Here is a 15,849-nt window from a genome sequence, read left to right as displayed (position 1 = left end):
GAGTCTATCTCTTTCCTCCCAATATGAAAAGACATCTCTGACCCCCCTTGTTTTAAGGAGAGAAATAGACACATGGGAGTTGTGGCATAGTCCGCACTCAAAGACTGATAACTACTTCCCTATCTTTTAATGGGAAAGGAGATCCTTGTTTCCTTTTGCAAGGTTGATCCCTACCCTCATTTTATATATTATCGATATTGACCCATTATATGTACAACGAAGAAACCCTAGATTTTTCGAAAAGAAGCAGAGTTCTTAAAGACAAGAAAACTGCAAAATCATAAATGAAAAGCGAGGTCCCTTTCTCAGTCCCTTGAGATGTTTTTTTCCTTTCTCTGTCTTGGTTTGAATTTGTCTGGTCTACTGTCCTCTCTTCTCTTTTTGAATAAAGGTCCCTCTTACCTATCCATCCCCCCCACCCCCCCTCTTCAAAAAAAAATCTCATCTACGGGAGAAGCCGAAAACGAGTCAGATCCCTTTTTTTCCTTCTGTTACTGAGTGAGTTTTACTGAGTTCTAATTAACTGAATCCTAACGAATCCTATTCTGCTAAACTAATAATCTTAATCAAAAAGTTTAGAGGAAAATCAAATTTATGCTCATGTAAGAAAGGAAAAGAGATGATTAGATGCTCACCTCCAATCCCTGGGTTCCCAGTTTTACTCTTGCGATCGGAAGTTGGGACCTTTTCTCCTCCATTAATGCTTCTGGAATGAGAGCACAGCTCAGTTTGAAATCGAAGAGACCAACTGAGCACGAAGACATAGATCGGGAGTTGAGAAGTAGATCTTGTTTAAGATTAATGCTTAATATGCGTAGGAGGTTTAAGGAAGGGATTAAGGAAGAGGGATTAGAGGAACACGTTCGATCACCACCGATAATTTGCGGCAACTTAGCGGCTCCAATGACAATCCATGGATTCTTCTCGGCGATTTTAACTCCATATGTTATCCAGACCAGAATCTTGGGACCGCCCGGTGACGCTACGTATGACCGCCTGCCCCTACTGCCGTGTGTGCCCCCACACACAAGCGAAGCTAAATGTACTGCCTTACCCCCTGCCCGGACACCTTGCCCGAAAATCTTGGGTTGCATTTCCTATTGGTTAAACACCTTTGTAATGGCTAAGCTAAATTCCTTTAATGGGGTAACTCAAACAAAAGCTCTTATAAGGTGGTCTGGAGAACTGTTTGCTTGTCAGAACCGGAGGGAGGATTGGGGCTGAGACGCCTTGAAGAATGGAACAGGGCTGCCTTGCTTCGACAAGTATGCGGAATTTCCCAAGACTAATGGGTGTTTTGTAATTACGTGATATCTCAGGAGAAGTACGTGAAAATTTCCCATGTTTTTTATGGCTGTAATTTGATGTATTTTTGTGATATTTTCTCTTATAGAAGTTTAACTGTTTAAGTTGATAGACCTTTCGTTTTGTTTCTACAAATTTGTTTAGTGATTGCACTAAAACTATATATGGACTTGTGTATTTCATCTTCACTAATATTTAGTCGTCATTTTGAGAAGCTTACATGTGGTCTTAGCAAGTTTGAAGAAGTAAACCATGAGTTTACAAAATAAAATAAAATAAAATAAAATAAACCATGAAATTCATCATGGTTTCGTAGTCTAAATTGTTTTCTAAAACAAGGAATGCCTTAGATCTCATAATAATGAAAAGATCTACAACACCAATAATGAACCATCTCGTTAGTAACCATTAATGTTCTTCTCACTTTTTTATCGTGCTTAGAATAAAAATGTTTAGAAACCGATACCATCTCATACCATTTATCATAATTAAGATCCGGGCTTAGGTTTGGTCCCATTTAGTGGTCCTGTTAACTAAATGGGATAGTTTTGGGATTGACATTTTGATATTGATACCATAACACACCTGTTCCATTTGATACCCTTAGTATACATAAACCATTAATATATATTTTTTTGTAGAACCATTTTTTGGCTCCTCTCTTGTGAGCCCAGTGAGGCATCCAATGGCACTGGGCTATTGCTGGGCATGCCGAGATGCATGCCAAGGCCATTGGATGTCTCACTGGGCACTCCTTGACACCGGGTTTGCAGGAGAGGAGTCCGATCCTCAGTAGGTATGGATTCTTATCCTCTCAAGTGCGGTGCACTACCCAGTACACCACATTTGAGAATCCAACCGTATACATATCATGGAGGATCCCAAACTAATTCTTATTGGCCTCAAAACCTCTGGCCAGGTTCAGATTGGTTTGTTTGGTGTGGAACCGATTCAAATCAAACCGTTGTAATACTAGCCAGGTCCAACCCTCGAAAGGTCACGGCGTCACGCGGAGTCGCGGACTAGGCGAGTAGCAACTTATGAATCGAGGGCCTCAATTTGATTCGAAGATGGTCGAACCGGTCTGGTTAGACTTGGAGATTGGAACACTGTAAATTGATCGCAAGGAATACCGAAGACGCGATCGGTAGGTAACATATTGCAGTATCTGATTCTGGCCTTTTTCCATTTTTACTTCGCTCAGGAGCTTAGGATACTCCGAAGAAGAAGAAGAAGAAGAATAGCGTAAAACGAGATTGAAGGTGGAATCAATGGAGAGAGGTAGGAGATTGGGATATGCAAAGATCTGTATATTTCTAAGCCTTCTCCTCAGCTTCGTTCGTCATCTATCCGCTCTTTCGATTACTGTAAACGAAATGGAATGCGTGTACGAGTATGTACTCTATGAAGGCGATACTGTTTCTGGAAACTTTGTTGTTGTCGATCACGACATCTTCTGGAGTTCAGATCACCCAGGCATCGATTTAATTGTAAGAGTTTTGTGTTCCCCTGATCTCATTATACCTGTTGCCTCCCTAGGTTTTTGTTTCTGGTCGCTCTTATTATTATTCTTTTTTTTTTCTCCTCCTTTTAAAATAGAATGAATTGTTTGGTGGGCTATTGAATTGATTTTTATTTGATACCTATATTAACTTTACTCTTAGGGTTTCAGTTCTCTAGTTTCCGTGTTTTTGTTAGGGTGGGAAATTTCTGTTTTTGTTAGGTTGGTATATTTCGAATAGAAAAACATTTACCCTTGTCCAATCTATAAAATCTAAGAAAGGAAGAAGAAGGTTTTCACTAGCTCTTCTCCTAATACACATACAGTACCTTGCTGGCCAAGAGAATTACAAATAAGATAAGGCAGCGAGGAAACCTAATTTAACTTAATCAAGCAAACAAGAAACCTATTCAAAGTACAACTCAATATAGCTCAAGACTTCCCCTCAATTTGAAGTTCCTCTGAGATGGACCTTTAACTTGTCATGTTGATTGAAACCATGTCAACGATAAGCCCTTAGTCATGATATCTGCAATTTGATCTGTAGTGGAAATAAAATTGATTGTTAGCTCACATCGCACCACTTTCTCACATACAAAGTGAAAATCGATCTCCACATGCTTGGTGTGGATCCCAAACAGCGCTGAAAATTAAATTTAAAGGTGATGAACTACATGGCGGAGTAACTTTTAAAGAAAGCCTACTTACCTTGCCCAGTTGGTAAGAAGAGCAAACACTACTAAGCCTTGTGGACGAATAAGGCAACTTATTTTGACTCAAGATTTGACAAAGGACACGTTCATGTGGATGACCTAGACGATAATGCCAACCGTCGGAAGTGGTACGCTCATCAAGATTGACAACGGGTGAGGAAGATGGAGGATGGGTGGGCATGCCGTAAAGGCCACACCTACTCGGACTGAAAAACAAAGTATTATGAGCTACCTTATTCTTGATAAGAAAGTGGGGTGAAATTCAAATAGATTCCATTATCACTGGAAATTTTTTTAACAGAAAGTGAAGATAATGGAATATGTAAAATATTGGACAAATTAAATAACCTAGTAGGTAACTGAATAAATGAAGAACCAATGTGTGAGATAGGACCATTGCCTACATGCACTTGATCAATACCAATGTAGTCTGCATACTGAGACAAGGACCGGAAATCTGGTGTCACATAATGGGTAGCACCGGTGTCTGGGAACCAGGTATAGGTGGGTGGGGGTGATGGGTAGAGATATGGCGTGGGGTAAGGGGTGGTGAGATGTGCGATGGAGGTGGACCTAGGGGAGGGGTAATGATATGGTGATGGAGTGGTAGGGGTTTGGCAGAAGTAGCGTTAGACGGTTGAGTGATTAGTGCGGTTAAATGTGATGCACCATAGGCGAGACCCATGTTGAAAGAAACGAGCACCACATCCACGGCCAGCCACGAAAGGTTCCATGACCACTGACATTAAAACATGGTCCGTGCTGTTGAGAAGATGAATCAGCTCCCACTGGTGTGAAGAACTAGGTTGATCGAGGCAGTCTCCAGACTACCTATTGTGTTGCCAACTGAAAGGTTGGAGAGGGAGGAGCCATTCAGAAATTCATGGCTGAGCAGAAGGCCATGTAACTCTGAATATAACAACGGATCCGAGCATGCAGTGAGGGTAGGAATGAGACTCTCAAACTCTGGTCGGAGGGCTCTGAATATGTAGATATTGAAGTCATCAATTGGCAAAGGTTTGCTTGAAGTTGCTAACTCATCGGCTTTAACTTAGTCTTCTGAAGAAACTTAGTGACAGGTTCATCCGGGTTGTGCTTCAATTCTTGAAGAGAGAGATACAGGGAGAGGATGCAGGTAGTCGATGTAGAGGCGAATGCATCTGCAAGGGCGTACCAGATCTGTTTGCTTGACACCTTGCCAACTACAAGCGGCGTGACCTCCTCTGTGAGGGAGGTGGTAAGGAAACTCATCAGGTTGGATTCTTGTTGCTTCCATAATATGGCGGCAAGATTTTCTTGTGGTTGAGTGTTGGGCAGAACTGTAATCTGGAGTGGGGACAGACGGAGGTGTCGTCAATGAAGCCTGCCAAGTTCTGACCATGGATGAAGGAAGGGTAAGACGTGGGTTTTCCAAAAAGGGAGTTCTTGGAGATGAGTTTAAGCGAGATATAGTGATGGGCTTGAGATAGAGGGGGTAAGAAGGAAATGCTGCCACCGGTCATGGTGGGGGAATCGGCAGTGGAGGATTCAATGTTGGCCAAAAAGAAAAGGAGGTACTGGTTTAGGATTAAACAAAGGGATGGTACGTTCGTTGGGTGGTATTGTATGGATTGTGGGATGGGTGATTGCAGTGAATGGTACGGACTGGATGGGGTGGGAAGTATGGTGTATTGCGATGGCAACTCGGTGGAGCAAGGTAGGTTGCCGGTTGATGAGGTCAGTGAGCATGAGGCTTGATGGCAGAATAGGTGTATGGAGGTGATGCAGTTGATGTCAAGCACCCAAAATACAGGTGCTTGGGTGGGCATTGTGGGATGGCAGAATAGGTGTATGGGATTTTGGGGTAAGGTGCTTGATGCAGCAGTAGCAGCAGTAGGATGGCAGGTATGAGATTGGAATTCCAGTGAGTATAGGTAGGGGGATGTTAGAAGAAGGTGGGTGCAATGATGATGAGGTTTGATGATATGGAGATAATGGATGGTGCGGATGGCGGTGCAGGGTTTGACGGATGGATGCGTGATGGTGAGGTGTTGCGGGAGAGTTTCAAAGTATGGGAGGCAACGGGGATGCGAGCTGGTGTGGTGGGCGGGAGAGTTGCAGAATATGATGGTGTGGATTTGCAAAATCGTTGGTCACGGCATGTAGTGCGAGCTTCAGTGCAGATAGTGTAGCGATCTCAATTGGCTTGCTTGAAAATAATAATAAAAAGAAAAAGGAAAAGGGAGTGATGGATCAGTAGCTCGGTGGAGTTATTGGCTCTGATACCATGTCAAATATATAAAATCTAAGAATGGAAGAAGGTGATTTTAATTAGCTCTTTTCCTATAACTGTAGAAGGCTTTATATATACACGTACACTGCCTTGTTGGCCAAGAGAATTACAGATAAGATAAGGCAGCGTGGAAACCTAATTTAGCTTAATCAAGGCAACAAGAAACCTATTCAAAGTACAACTCAATATGGCTCAATAACCCGCAAACTTTCTATGGAGATAATTATGAATTTTTTTCTTTCAGCTCAGTCTCAGGGAGCTTTGAGCACTTGGTTAGGTCTTAGGATCGTAAGTCCTTTTCGGTACTCTTGATTGATGCTGAAATGAAATTTAAGAAGGTTGAAGAATTAGTATGTGATCAATGAGCAGGCCCATTGGAAGCAGGCTGCAAAAATATTTCCAAAGTTCTGGGAGGGGATTTTGCTCTTATAATGCAAGAATGAGACGTTAATACCTGGGCTTGGTACTTTGTGAACACCTGCTCCTATTGTAGTGTCTGCATGGTTATAGACCTCAAATTTTATCGCAAACTTATTTGAACTTTTAGTATTGGAACTTTTTTCTTTAGCCGCATGCATTTTCTAACTTCACGTACCTTTTGATTAATTGATCTCCTGGATGTGAAGCTTTTTTCTTTCTTTCTCTTGGCATTATTCTGGCTGGATAATTACACCTTTGGCGGTCATATTAAACCCACCTCTCATTTTGTATGCCTTCACTGGATGCGTGTGTCTCAGCTGTGGCTCACTTTATTTATCATGGTGTAGTGTCTCTGAAGCCTCTGACTGTAGCTACAGGAACCTTACCATGGTGTCTGACTTTTGGGATACAGAGGCCTTTGTACTAAGCTTGACAATTTAATGGGGTTGCTACACTGCCTTATGTTAGCATTGAGATTAGGAGGAAATTGTTTCTTGGTGATATTTACAAATTTTTTTTTATCATTTTAAGATTACATATGGTAGAACACTCGATTTTTATCATCTTCTATTAGTCTTAAAATGGTAGTCTAGTATTGCTACCCTGGACATCACTTGCTAATCATCTTGGGACCGCAGTAGTGCTTGAGAATAAAATGATTGTTTTAGATCAGCTAATGCATTATATACCATATCTAAATCTGAAGAAACATCGCACGTCCATTAAAATGTTTGAGTCCAAGTTGGGTCCCCTTTGTTTTGTAGGTTATTGTTATTTGTCCAATCTTATAGTCGATTATCATATTTGTTTAATTAGTGGATCAGTCTTTTAGTTCCATAAACTGACTTGCATTGCTTGCGCTATAGCACATTTATTGAACATTTTAGTTGCCTATTCTTGAATGCAATGGAACTACATGTGGGTGGATCAATTAGAAAAAGGTCATTAAGAAATGATCCTTATCTTGCGATGATATCTGGGACCAATTTTACTTCAGTTTGGAGCGATTATTTCATAAAATACAGACTAAGAAGATGAAATTAGGGGGTAACCGACCTGTGATGAAGCTGCACTTGTATTGTTATTGGTCATAACTGGCATGGTGGAAACAGTCTCCTGCCTTATCAGGCAAGGACTTAAGCTCTTGGATGAGATTTTATGGTGTGCAGTGCAATGTTGTTGCAGATTAACTTTTGAGCCTTCCACTGTAATAGTCTTTCTTGAGCAGACTTCCATAAGAGTAGAGCAAGGGAGGAGGGTGAGCTCCAAAGCAGACATTCCGAAACTACCAAAGTTCTTAGTTAAAAGAAACAAAAGGAAGGAGAGGGAGAAAGCCATGGATTCAGATTTTGGCCCCCATATATATATATATATCTCTTCAATCATTCCTACGACATTAAGGAAGATAATTGTTTGGCATAATGTCTTCTACACAGTCCAGTGTAGAGAAGTTTTCTCTACTTGGTCCACCTAGTCTACCATGTGGCAGATGATGTTGAAATTCTCACAGCCAGATTGATACGGCATGGTTTGTATTGACCACATGTCAATTTTTAGATTCAAATTTCAATCATATATCCTACCATGTATTAGTATGCATCATGAACCCTCTCTGTAGACCCCTAGTACCGATCTTGCTGTGCATTTCTTGGTAGTCCTGAATTTCAGAACCTTATTCTTCCACTTGGCTAATTTCTTTTTGGCTGAAGCATGATATGGGAGTAGGGGACATTGGGATCTAACTGTCCACAAAATTTGGGTCTCATCCTACATTTAACATGGCTCAAAATGCGGGTCATGTATAAAAGCTACTCTCGATGTCCATTTGATGTCACTTTTGCCCTTGTTGTTTATCTTATTAGAAATTCTATCCTCTCGAGTTCCAGTATTACATTTTCTATTTGTACTACTTTTGTTTATGGCTTCGCCTACAGTTTGAATCCATCAAAATGAACAATGGTTATTCAATGCAGAGCTTTTTTCTTGTTGAATCAATTTGAATTATGATACCAGTAATTTTCTTGTTGAATCAATTTGAATTATGAGACCAGTAATTTTCTTGTTGAATCAATTTGAATTATGAGACCAGTAATTTGGTTTCTGATAATGATAGGCCCTCATATGTATCCTATTTTCTTTATCACTGAATTGCAAAAGATACTCAAGAGATACTTTGTAACACTGGTGTCAAAGTATTCTACGTGGAGACAAAGGTAATGTTTTTCAACATACTTTATTTTCTTCTCCGTGGGAATCCTAAAACCATAGATAACAAATCGAATACCTGCATTGCTTATCATCTTTGTGTCAAATGGTTGAAACCAGATACATAGTGTTAAACCTGCTTCATAATTTGTTATTGGTTCATGTGCAATTAAATGTATGTCTTTGTGTGTGGTTTCCAATATATATATGCAATATTTACCACATTAAAATGTCTTTTTTTTTTTACCACATTAAAATGTTGTGCGTTTGCACAAGCTAGCTTTTTCTGTGAATTGTACAAGCTAACATTAAAGTGTGTGTGCATTAGTGTTATCTCAAGGTTATTAGTTTAATACGTTGCTACCCTGTGGTTTCATACAGGTGACATCTCCCGGTGGTAATACAGTGCATACTTCGAAGGGTAAATCAGGGGACAAGTTTGATTTCAAGGCTCCACGAAGTGGAATGTACAAATTTTGTTTCCATAATCCTTATTCAACACCTGAGACTGTATCTTTCTACATACATGTTGGCCATATCCCCAATGAACATAATCTTGCTAAAGATGGTTAGTTCAATCCTCTTCAACTTTTTTTCAGGATGCATTCTTATCTTAATGTTTTCAAATGGTGGTATCCCAACCATCCTCTTTATCTGGGTTTGGGACCAGCAATGCAAAAAGCATTGGCAGACTTGGTTCAATCCTATATCAATGCGGCAAAGATTGTCTTGCTGGTGCTTCTCATGATTCTCCTCTCTGTGTAACTTAAGCAACATGATAATGTTTTGGGTATTTGTTGCAGAACATCTGGACCCCATTAATGTCAAAATTGCAGAACTGAGGGAGGCCTTGGAGTCTGTTACAGCTGAGCAAAAGTACCTGAAAGCGCGGGAGGCACGACATCGTCATAGTAAGCTGTTCTCTCTTGCCTTGAAAGGGCTAATGATCATCTGGAAATAATGTTAAATCCTAACTTTCTCTATATTGGGGATGCTCAAGTGATGCCACTTTTTCAATGGTAGATGAAATCTACATCTTGAAAAGAATTAGCCTGTACTTGCTGTGTTGACAATAACTGTCTGCATGCTATTCTTTTATAGCATATAAATGATCTCCAGTTAGGGCATAGCACATGGGGGTTTTTTTTTCTTTTTTTTTTTTTTTTTGGGGGGGGGGGGGGGGGTTGGTGTTGGGGGGTGGATGGATTCTATCTTTTACATATCATTCAAAAGGAGTAGATCTAATGTCATCATCCTATAGGTTGTTGATTTAATGAGTGGGATCCATTGGATATGGACTGACCCCCTTATGTGCACCACCTGTTAACTTTTTCTTTTGTTCGTTTGGAAGATCTTAGATTTCCATCAATGAGAAGATATCCCCGAAGGACTTCATGATACTTTTGAACTGAGCAGCTACGATGTTTATTATTTGTTGCTTATGGAATCTTTCTTTGTCCTCACTGCAGCAAATGAGAGCACCCGAAAGAGGGTTATTTTCTACACCCTTGCAGAATACCTTCTGCTGGCTTGCGCAAGCACATTCCAAGTGGTGTACATCCGCCGTTTGTTTAGCAAATCAGTCGCATACAACCGGGTTTGATATAAACCACCTGAGTGATTTACTTGTGGTGTACATCCACCGTTTGTTTAGCAAATCAGTTGCATACAACCGGCTTTGAGATAAACCACCCAAGCAATGTACTTGTATCTGTCTATTTAATGACTCTGTTTCTGAAGGTGTTTTTCTTCAAGAGAATTAGATAAATATATCTTTTATCTTTTTTAATTTATTTAATGAAGTGATGTCTTCAATCTTTTTCCTTAACTGAGTCTCTTTCAATTTAGCTGGTTATACCTATAATCAATTGAGAAGATCAAGCCCGAGACACTGAACCCTCTTCCAGTTGGCTGGTGTGCTTCCTTCTCTCTTCTTTTCAATGAATGGCTGGTTTGCTTCTTGATGTGCTATGGTGAAGGTAAAAATAAAAGTTTTCAGCTGTGAAATGTGTGAATAACGTATCTATCTTATACAATATGTGAAATGTCTTCCACGGCCATAAACAAGGATTCTTTTATCAAAAAAACTGCATCAGCTCCCTGGAGTTTGTTTGTATCTCTATTGATTGATGCCCCAATATCCTTACTCCTTCGAGCCCTTGGAGAAGTCCCATAGCCTTGTACACAATCTGCTCCTACACCATCAAAATTGATTCCCATGAAAGCAAAACAATTATGAAATACTATAATCGATGCCCAACCGGCTTCAGCCACATTTTGGTGAAAAACTCCATCAATCATTAACAAAGCATGATCCTCAGACAGAGAAGGATCTGGAGGGGACAACCATATCAGTGATGAATCAATTAGTATATGGGTAGGGAGATTCACAATTGGAATCATAGGACACACCAGTTCATAGAGATTAAGATCTAACAATCCAATTAAAAGTATTCTTTAAAACAATAAAAAAGATTTGGCTTAGACTTCTGAAATGCTACCTGATATGGTTGTCCTAGATAAAGTACGAATCGTTATCCTCTCCCGTTGCAGTAATGTATCGTGTGGCGGTTGCAGATGTCATGTGCATCATGTGAGGCCTGTTGTGTTACATGGTCTCTGTAGTGTTGCATGATGCAGTACTGCACCGTGCAGTAACAGGAGAGGATAAAAATTCATAAAGTACAAGATAATAATAAATTCACATGATACAAAGAGATGTCACTCAGTTTCTAGGGCATGTTTACAAAAGTAACACTTTAGATTCCCGATGACCATTTATAAAGTCTAGCTTTTGTTGGAAACCTATGAAAGAGAAGACAAAAATTTTGAACTTTGGGTGCAAGTTTAACTTTTAAAAAATATTTGACCATCTTTCTAAAGTTCCTAAAATTTTTTTTTTTTTTGGGGTAATAGATTGTTTCTAATTTAGTGAAAAATAAACATCAGAACTACCCCCATTTCTTAAAGGAAAAATATGTTCAACAATGTTCCTAGGAAATAGATTAGAAATTAAACTAGCATTACCAAAAAAAAAAAAAACTAGCATTCCATTGACTCCCACTCATTAAATCCGAAACAAAATTAAACCCATCAACCCTTAAACAAGAACCCAAAATGGTAAAAGAATTCAATGAAGGAATCTAAGGATCAAGCCAGAATTTAGTAATGTCCATCCCCAATCCTTAGACAAACAAGTTGTTTCAAAACAGGGAGAACATTCACAATATTATTCCAAACTCATGATCCTTTCCTACGCGATACATCATCATCTAACAACCTACTCGATGGAAAGAAAACTCATAACACCAAGGCCCAAGGACTAGTAGAATCTAATAATAATCTCCAGGCTAATTTTGTTAATAGAGCGAAGTTGTGACACTAAGCAAATCTAAGGCCTAATACTGAATCGGCATAAGTCTATTGATTGCCTTCCAAACAGAAAGATGTTTTTTGACCCAAAGAACCAACCAACTCAACCCTACTATTTTCGAAAGAGGATGAAATAAATTAGTCCCTAAATAAATAGCATCTCTAGAAATCTCTTTCACTTCTAACAACCTCACTAGGGCTTGCTTATCCGCCAAGGGTACATTTTGACTGAAAAAGACACCATAATTGTCCAAATTTATTTGGCAGAAAACAAAATCCAAAATAGACTTAATAGACAGAGCATCCTCAACATTAGCTCTTCAAAACAAAATTGTATCATCAGCAAAGCAAAAATGGATAATTTCAAGGGCTCATTTGGCTATTTTAACTCCTCGAAGCATCTTAAGATCCCTATACACCTACAATAACCTAGACAGAACCTCCATGGCCGTAATGAAACTATAAGGACTTAAAGGGCAGCCCTACCGTAAGAAAATGTAACATAAGGCATAAAATGACCAATAAGATCATGTCAAATAGAACTAAACCCTACTCAAATGCTCAATTGAATTAAAACATTTCTTCTAAAACCTATCTAGTGAGCCTAGCCTTACTCTCCCTAATAATTGAAGTCTATATGCATTGAGACTAAGATTCTGTGATTGATTGATTTATCTTGGAGGTAAAATGAAGGAAAGCTGCCAGTATGGGGTTGAAGATTAAAGAAGCGTGGTGTTCAAACAACCTGATCACTGATGTTCTTCCATCTCCAACCAAACTCCCTTGGCCTTGGTCTCATATAAAGGATCTTGCTTTTATATCTGATATATCACAAGATATATATTTCCACACTCAAGGAGATGCTTTATGTTTGGCTATAGCTATGAATTTGGCTAAGTTTGCCCAGGCAATGAACATTGTATATTTCTTTAATGTTTAATATTATATTTTTTATTTTCCCATAAAAAAAAAATTAAATACAGAAAAGCTTCTCAACTATAAAAGAAAGAGGTAAGTCTTATAACTCTAAGCCCATATACCTATACATCCTTTATGTAACTACATGTAACTATGGTTCCAACACCGTTCTCATATCAATTATGGATGTCTCTTGCCAATTATCAGTCCAAATCGATTGTAAAACTTGAAAATGACACTTCTTAGGATCGGACACCGGATAGGCCCTTTATCAGCTAAGAATCGGTATCAGATAATATCGGTCTGAATTGGTCCAATATCAGCCTGTACCGGTCTGGAAAATTATTTATTTATTTATTTTGATTAGTATCTAATGAAGAAACCCCGCACTAAAAAACAGATAAAATTAGTAGGACACGCGTCTCCTGTTCATAAGTTGATGGGTCAATAGTCAAGACGAGACTCCTTTTTCCAAATGAGCCGTTTAGTGTCGCCGCGGAATTTGTATTCCGTCGCACCAATCAGAACGTGACAACAACAGCAACAAAATTGCCGGGTAAACACTGGGTAACTTTCTTAGAAACTTTTCTTAGAAACTTCCAGTAACGGGATAACCTTTTTATCTCCTTCAAACGGTAAACCTCAACAACATAACGGGGTGAGGTTTTACACGTCAGATCAGAATCAGATTCGGATAAGCATTACATTAGATGGATGCTCCCCTCCTCACAAGCACAAGAACCGACACGAAAAGCAAAATAGTATTTACCGTACACTCAATGAGTTGTCAGCAGCATGTGATGGACCCCACCCATGGATTTTTATAAATGGATCTTAACCGACATCCACCTACACGTTACGAGCTATCAACGGTCCTGCAAGGGTCTACAAATCTATGGTTTTGAGACCATTTGTCGTGACTCATAGCCCAGTTATCAATCTTATCTCATTGCATAAACAAATGCGGATCCTAAACGTGTGCCTCACCAAGACATGAAGAAGACACCAAGGTTAGCTTTCCATTTATAAATACTTAATACGACTTACGCATCTATACTTATCCAAAACCATCCAATTAGCACTTACTATTCTGACGCGTCTCCGTGGAAGCTGCCCATTTGTTCATCATCTCTCTTGGTTCTTTGCTGTGAATCGAAATCTGTTCTTACTTGTTGCAGTTGTAAGAGAAGTTAGAATTTAGAAACGAAAAAATGCTTGCTGTGTTTGACAAATCCATCGCAAAGAGTCCTGAAGGCTTGCAGAGCCCTGATTCCGAATCGGTTTCTGCTTTCAAAGATGGGTTTTTGGCTCAGCATTTCTCATCCGTTCATCCGGCTTCCGTCACCATCAATCTTGGTTCTGCTGGTGTCATGGCCTTTACTACTGATAAACAGAACCCTCTCCTTCCAAGGTATAAAAATTTATATAGATCAGGATTTTCTTCTTCTTTTTCAATTTCTTTGTGTGCTTTTGTCTGTTTTTATGATCTATTAATCTTAAATGTCTATATACATACGATCGATCCAGATAATCTTTTGTCCTCTTCTTCTGGGAGTGACGGTGTACTTTTCGGGCCATGGTTTAAAAGTTTAATCTTTTCGGACTGCTTCAGAATTCGGACTTCGGACGAATGGGATTAGAGAACCCCTGTTCGATTCGTTGTTATGATATTGTCAATTTTTACAGATCTCGTTGTCTTCTGATCGGTTTTCTAGATTTTGTTTTTCGGGGTTTTGGGGGGTGGGGTTTGGAGTCCCTAAATAGCACCGAAAGGATCTGTACAGTCCTCTGGCAAGGTGGATAAAACCCAAATCCAGAGTTAACCATTTTTTTGTTTATAGAACCAATCTGAACCAATGTAAAGAAACCCAGATCTGAAGGAGAATGTCATTTTGTTTCATTTTGTTGTGAATTTTTGCTCCAATTTAACTGCCTCTGTCTAACAATTGCGTTACCTTGTTGTTTTCATTTCTTTATTTGTTTCTCTATTAGTTAGTAATTAGCATCAAGTTTGATCTCCATTTTTTTCTCTGCAAGGTTATTCGCTGTTGTAGATGACATATTCTGCCTATTCCAAGGGCACATTGAGAACATTGCTCTCCTGAAGCAACAATATGGATTGAACAAGGCTGCAAACGAAGTCAGTATTGTAATAGAAGCATATAGAACTCTAAGAGACAGAGGGCCTTATCCTGCAAACCAGGTTGTGAGAGATCTTGGTGGGAAGTTTGTTTTTGTCCTGTATGATAGCTCTTCAAAAACCACCTTCATTGCTGCTGTAAGTAACTTTCACATATCAGTGGTTTTGTTTTTTCAGTTTTATTTGTATTGCTATGATCACATTCTGAGCTCTATTTACTGTATTGTGTTTAGTAAATTGGTGAGTTACTGTTACTGACCTTTGGTAACTGTGTTGGTGGGAAAATTTAATATCTGGACACAGGATGCTGATGGGAGTGTGCCCTTCTTCTGGGGAAATGATTCTGAAGGTCATCTTGTTCTGTCAGATGATAAGGAGATTGTAAAGAAAGCTTGTGGAAAATCTTTTGCACCATTCCCTAAAGGTATATGATCGTATAATAAAATGAGTAAGACATACATTACAAGCTCAACGTAGTTTTATTGTATGTTCTCTTATCTTCTGTATACCTTCAGGGTGTTTCTTCACAACTTCTGGAGGCTTGAGGAGTTACGAGCACCCTATGAATGAGCTGAAAGCAATGCCCAGGATTGACAGTTCAGGCCAGGTTTGTGGTGCAACATTCAATGTTGATGTGGAGACCAAGAAAGAATCTAACATGCCAAGAGTTGGGAGTGCTGCAAACTGGTCTGCCCACTACTGACTTCATCGTGTCCTTTTGGAAGGCATTTGTTACTATTTCGCCTTCCTTTTGTGTCAATTCCAACATTACTCATCTTCCATAATATGGATCCCTTTCCTGTTTATTGGTACTGGGGTCTTATGTTTGTAGAATGCCTTTTAAACTATAGTCCGGGGCATTATTGTAATTAGAATATTAGATTGCCTACTGCAGCTTACACAGCACCTGTGATAGATATTGTAATATCACAGTTGTAGGAATGATAATATTCTTATGTCATGATTGTAAGAATGAAACCAAAACTATGGCCTTCTGTTGCAT

At 39.3% G+C, this 15,849-nt stretch overlaps 3 protein-coding genes across 5 annotated transcripts in view; 2 read left to right on the top strand and 1 right to left on the bottom strand.

The window, feature by feature from the left end:
* Positions 1-782, bottom strand: part of LOC122641469 (perakine reductase-like) — a 24,059-nt gene extending 23,277 nt beyond the window's left edge. For all 3 annotated transcript variants that reach the window (XM_043834711.1, XM_043834715.1, XM_043834713.1), the window contains exon 1: positions 636-782. In XM_043834711.1, the coding sequence (XP_043690646.1) occupies positions 636-764 (129 nt within the window). In that variant the 5' untranslated portion in view covers positions 765-782. The remainder of the gene's footprint in view (positions 1-635) is intronic.
* Positions 1-15,849, top strand: part of LOC122641471 (stem-specific protein TSJT1) — a 21,265-nt gene extending 5,416 nt beyond the window's left edge. Inside the window, exons 2-8 of the mRNA XM_043834718.1 lie at positions 248-251; positions 1,975-1,982; positions 7,036-7,046; positions 13,888-14,117; positions 14,744-14,984; positions 15,150-15,270; positions 15,362-15,849. Of these exons, the coding sequence (XP_043690653.1) occupies positions 13,918-14,117; positions 14,744-14,984; positions 15,150-15,270; positions 15,362-15,549 (750 nt within the window). The 5' untranslated portion in view covers positions 248-251; positions 1,975-1,982; positions 7,036-7,046; positions 13,888-13,917 and the 3' untranslated portion in view covers positions 15,550-15,849. The remainder of the gene's footprint in view (positions 1-247; positions 252-1,974; positions 1,983-7,035; positions 7,047-13,887; positions 14,118-14,743; positions 14,985-15,149; positions 15,271-15,361) is intronic.
* LOC122641473 (transmembrane emp24 domain-containing protein p24beta3-like) lies at positions 2,503-10,025 on the top strand. The gene is made up of 4 exons (XM_043834720.1): positions 2,503-2,795; positions 8,798-8,984; positions 9,220-9,327; positions 9,886-10,025. Exons 1-4 carry the CDS (start codon positions 2,577-2,579, stop codon positions 10,017-10,019), a joined length of 648 nt encoding a protein of 215 aa, XP_043690655.1. The 5' UTR covers positions 2,503-2,576; the 3' UTR covers positions 10,020-10,025.

The sequence above is a fragment of the Telopea speciosissima genome, chromosome 10 (assembly GCF_018873765.1).
Source record: "Telopea speciosissima isolate NSW1024214 ecotype Mountain lineage chromosome 10, Tspe_v1, whole genome shotgun sequence".
In the NCBI taxonomy this organism is placed as follows: Eukaryota; Viridiplantae; Streptophyta; class Magnoliopsida; order Proteales; family Proteaceae; genus Telopea; species Telopea speciosissima.
This window is presented reverse-complemented; position numbering and strand designations above follow the sequence as displayed.

Coding starts and splice junctions, on each gene's coding strand:
- LOC122641473 (XM_043834720.1), top strand. CDS start 2,577: ATGGAGAGAGGTAGGAGATTGGGATATGCAAAGATCTGTATATTTCTA. Junction 2,796..8,797: donor ACCCAGGCATCGATTTAATT/GTAAGAGTTTTG, acceptor GGTTTCATACAG/GTGACATCTCCCGGTGGTAA. Junction 9,328..9,885: donor GGAGGCACGACATCGTCATA/GTAAGCTGTTCT, acceptor TCCTCACTGCAG/CAAATGAGAGCACCCGAAAG.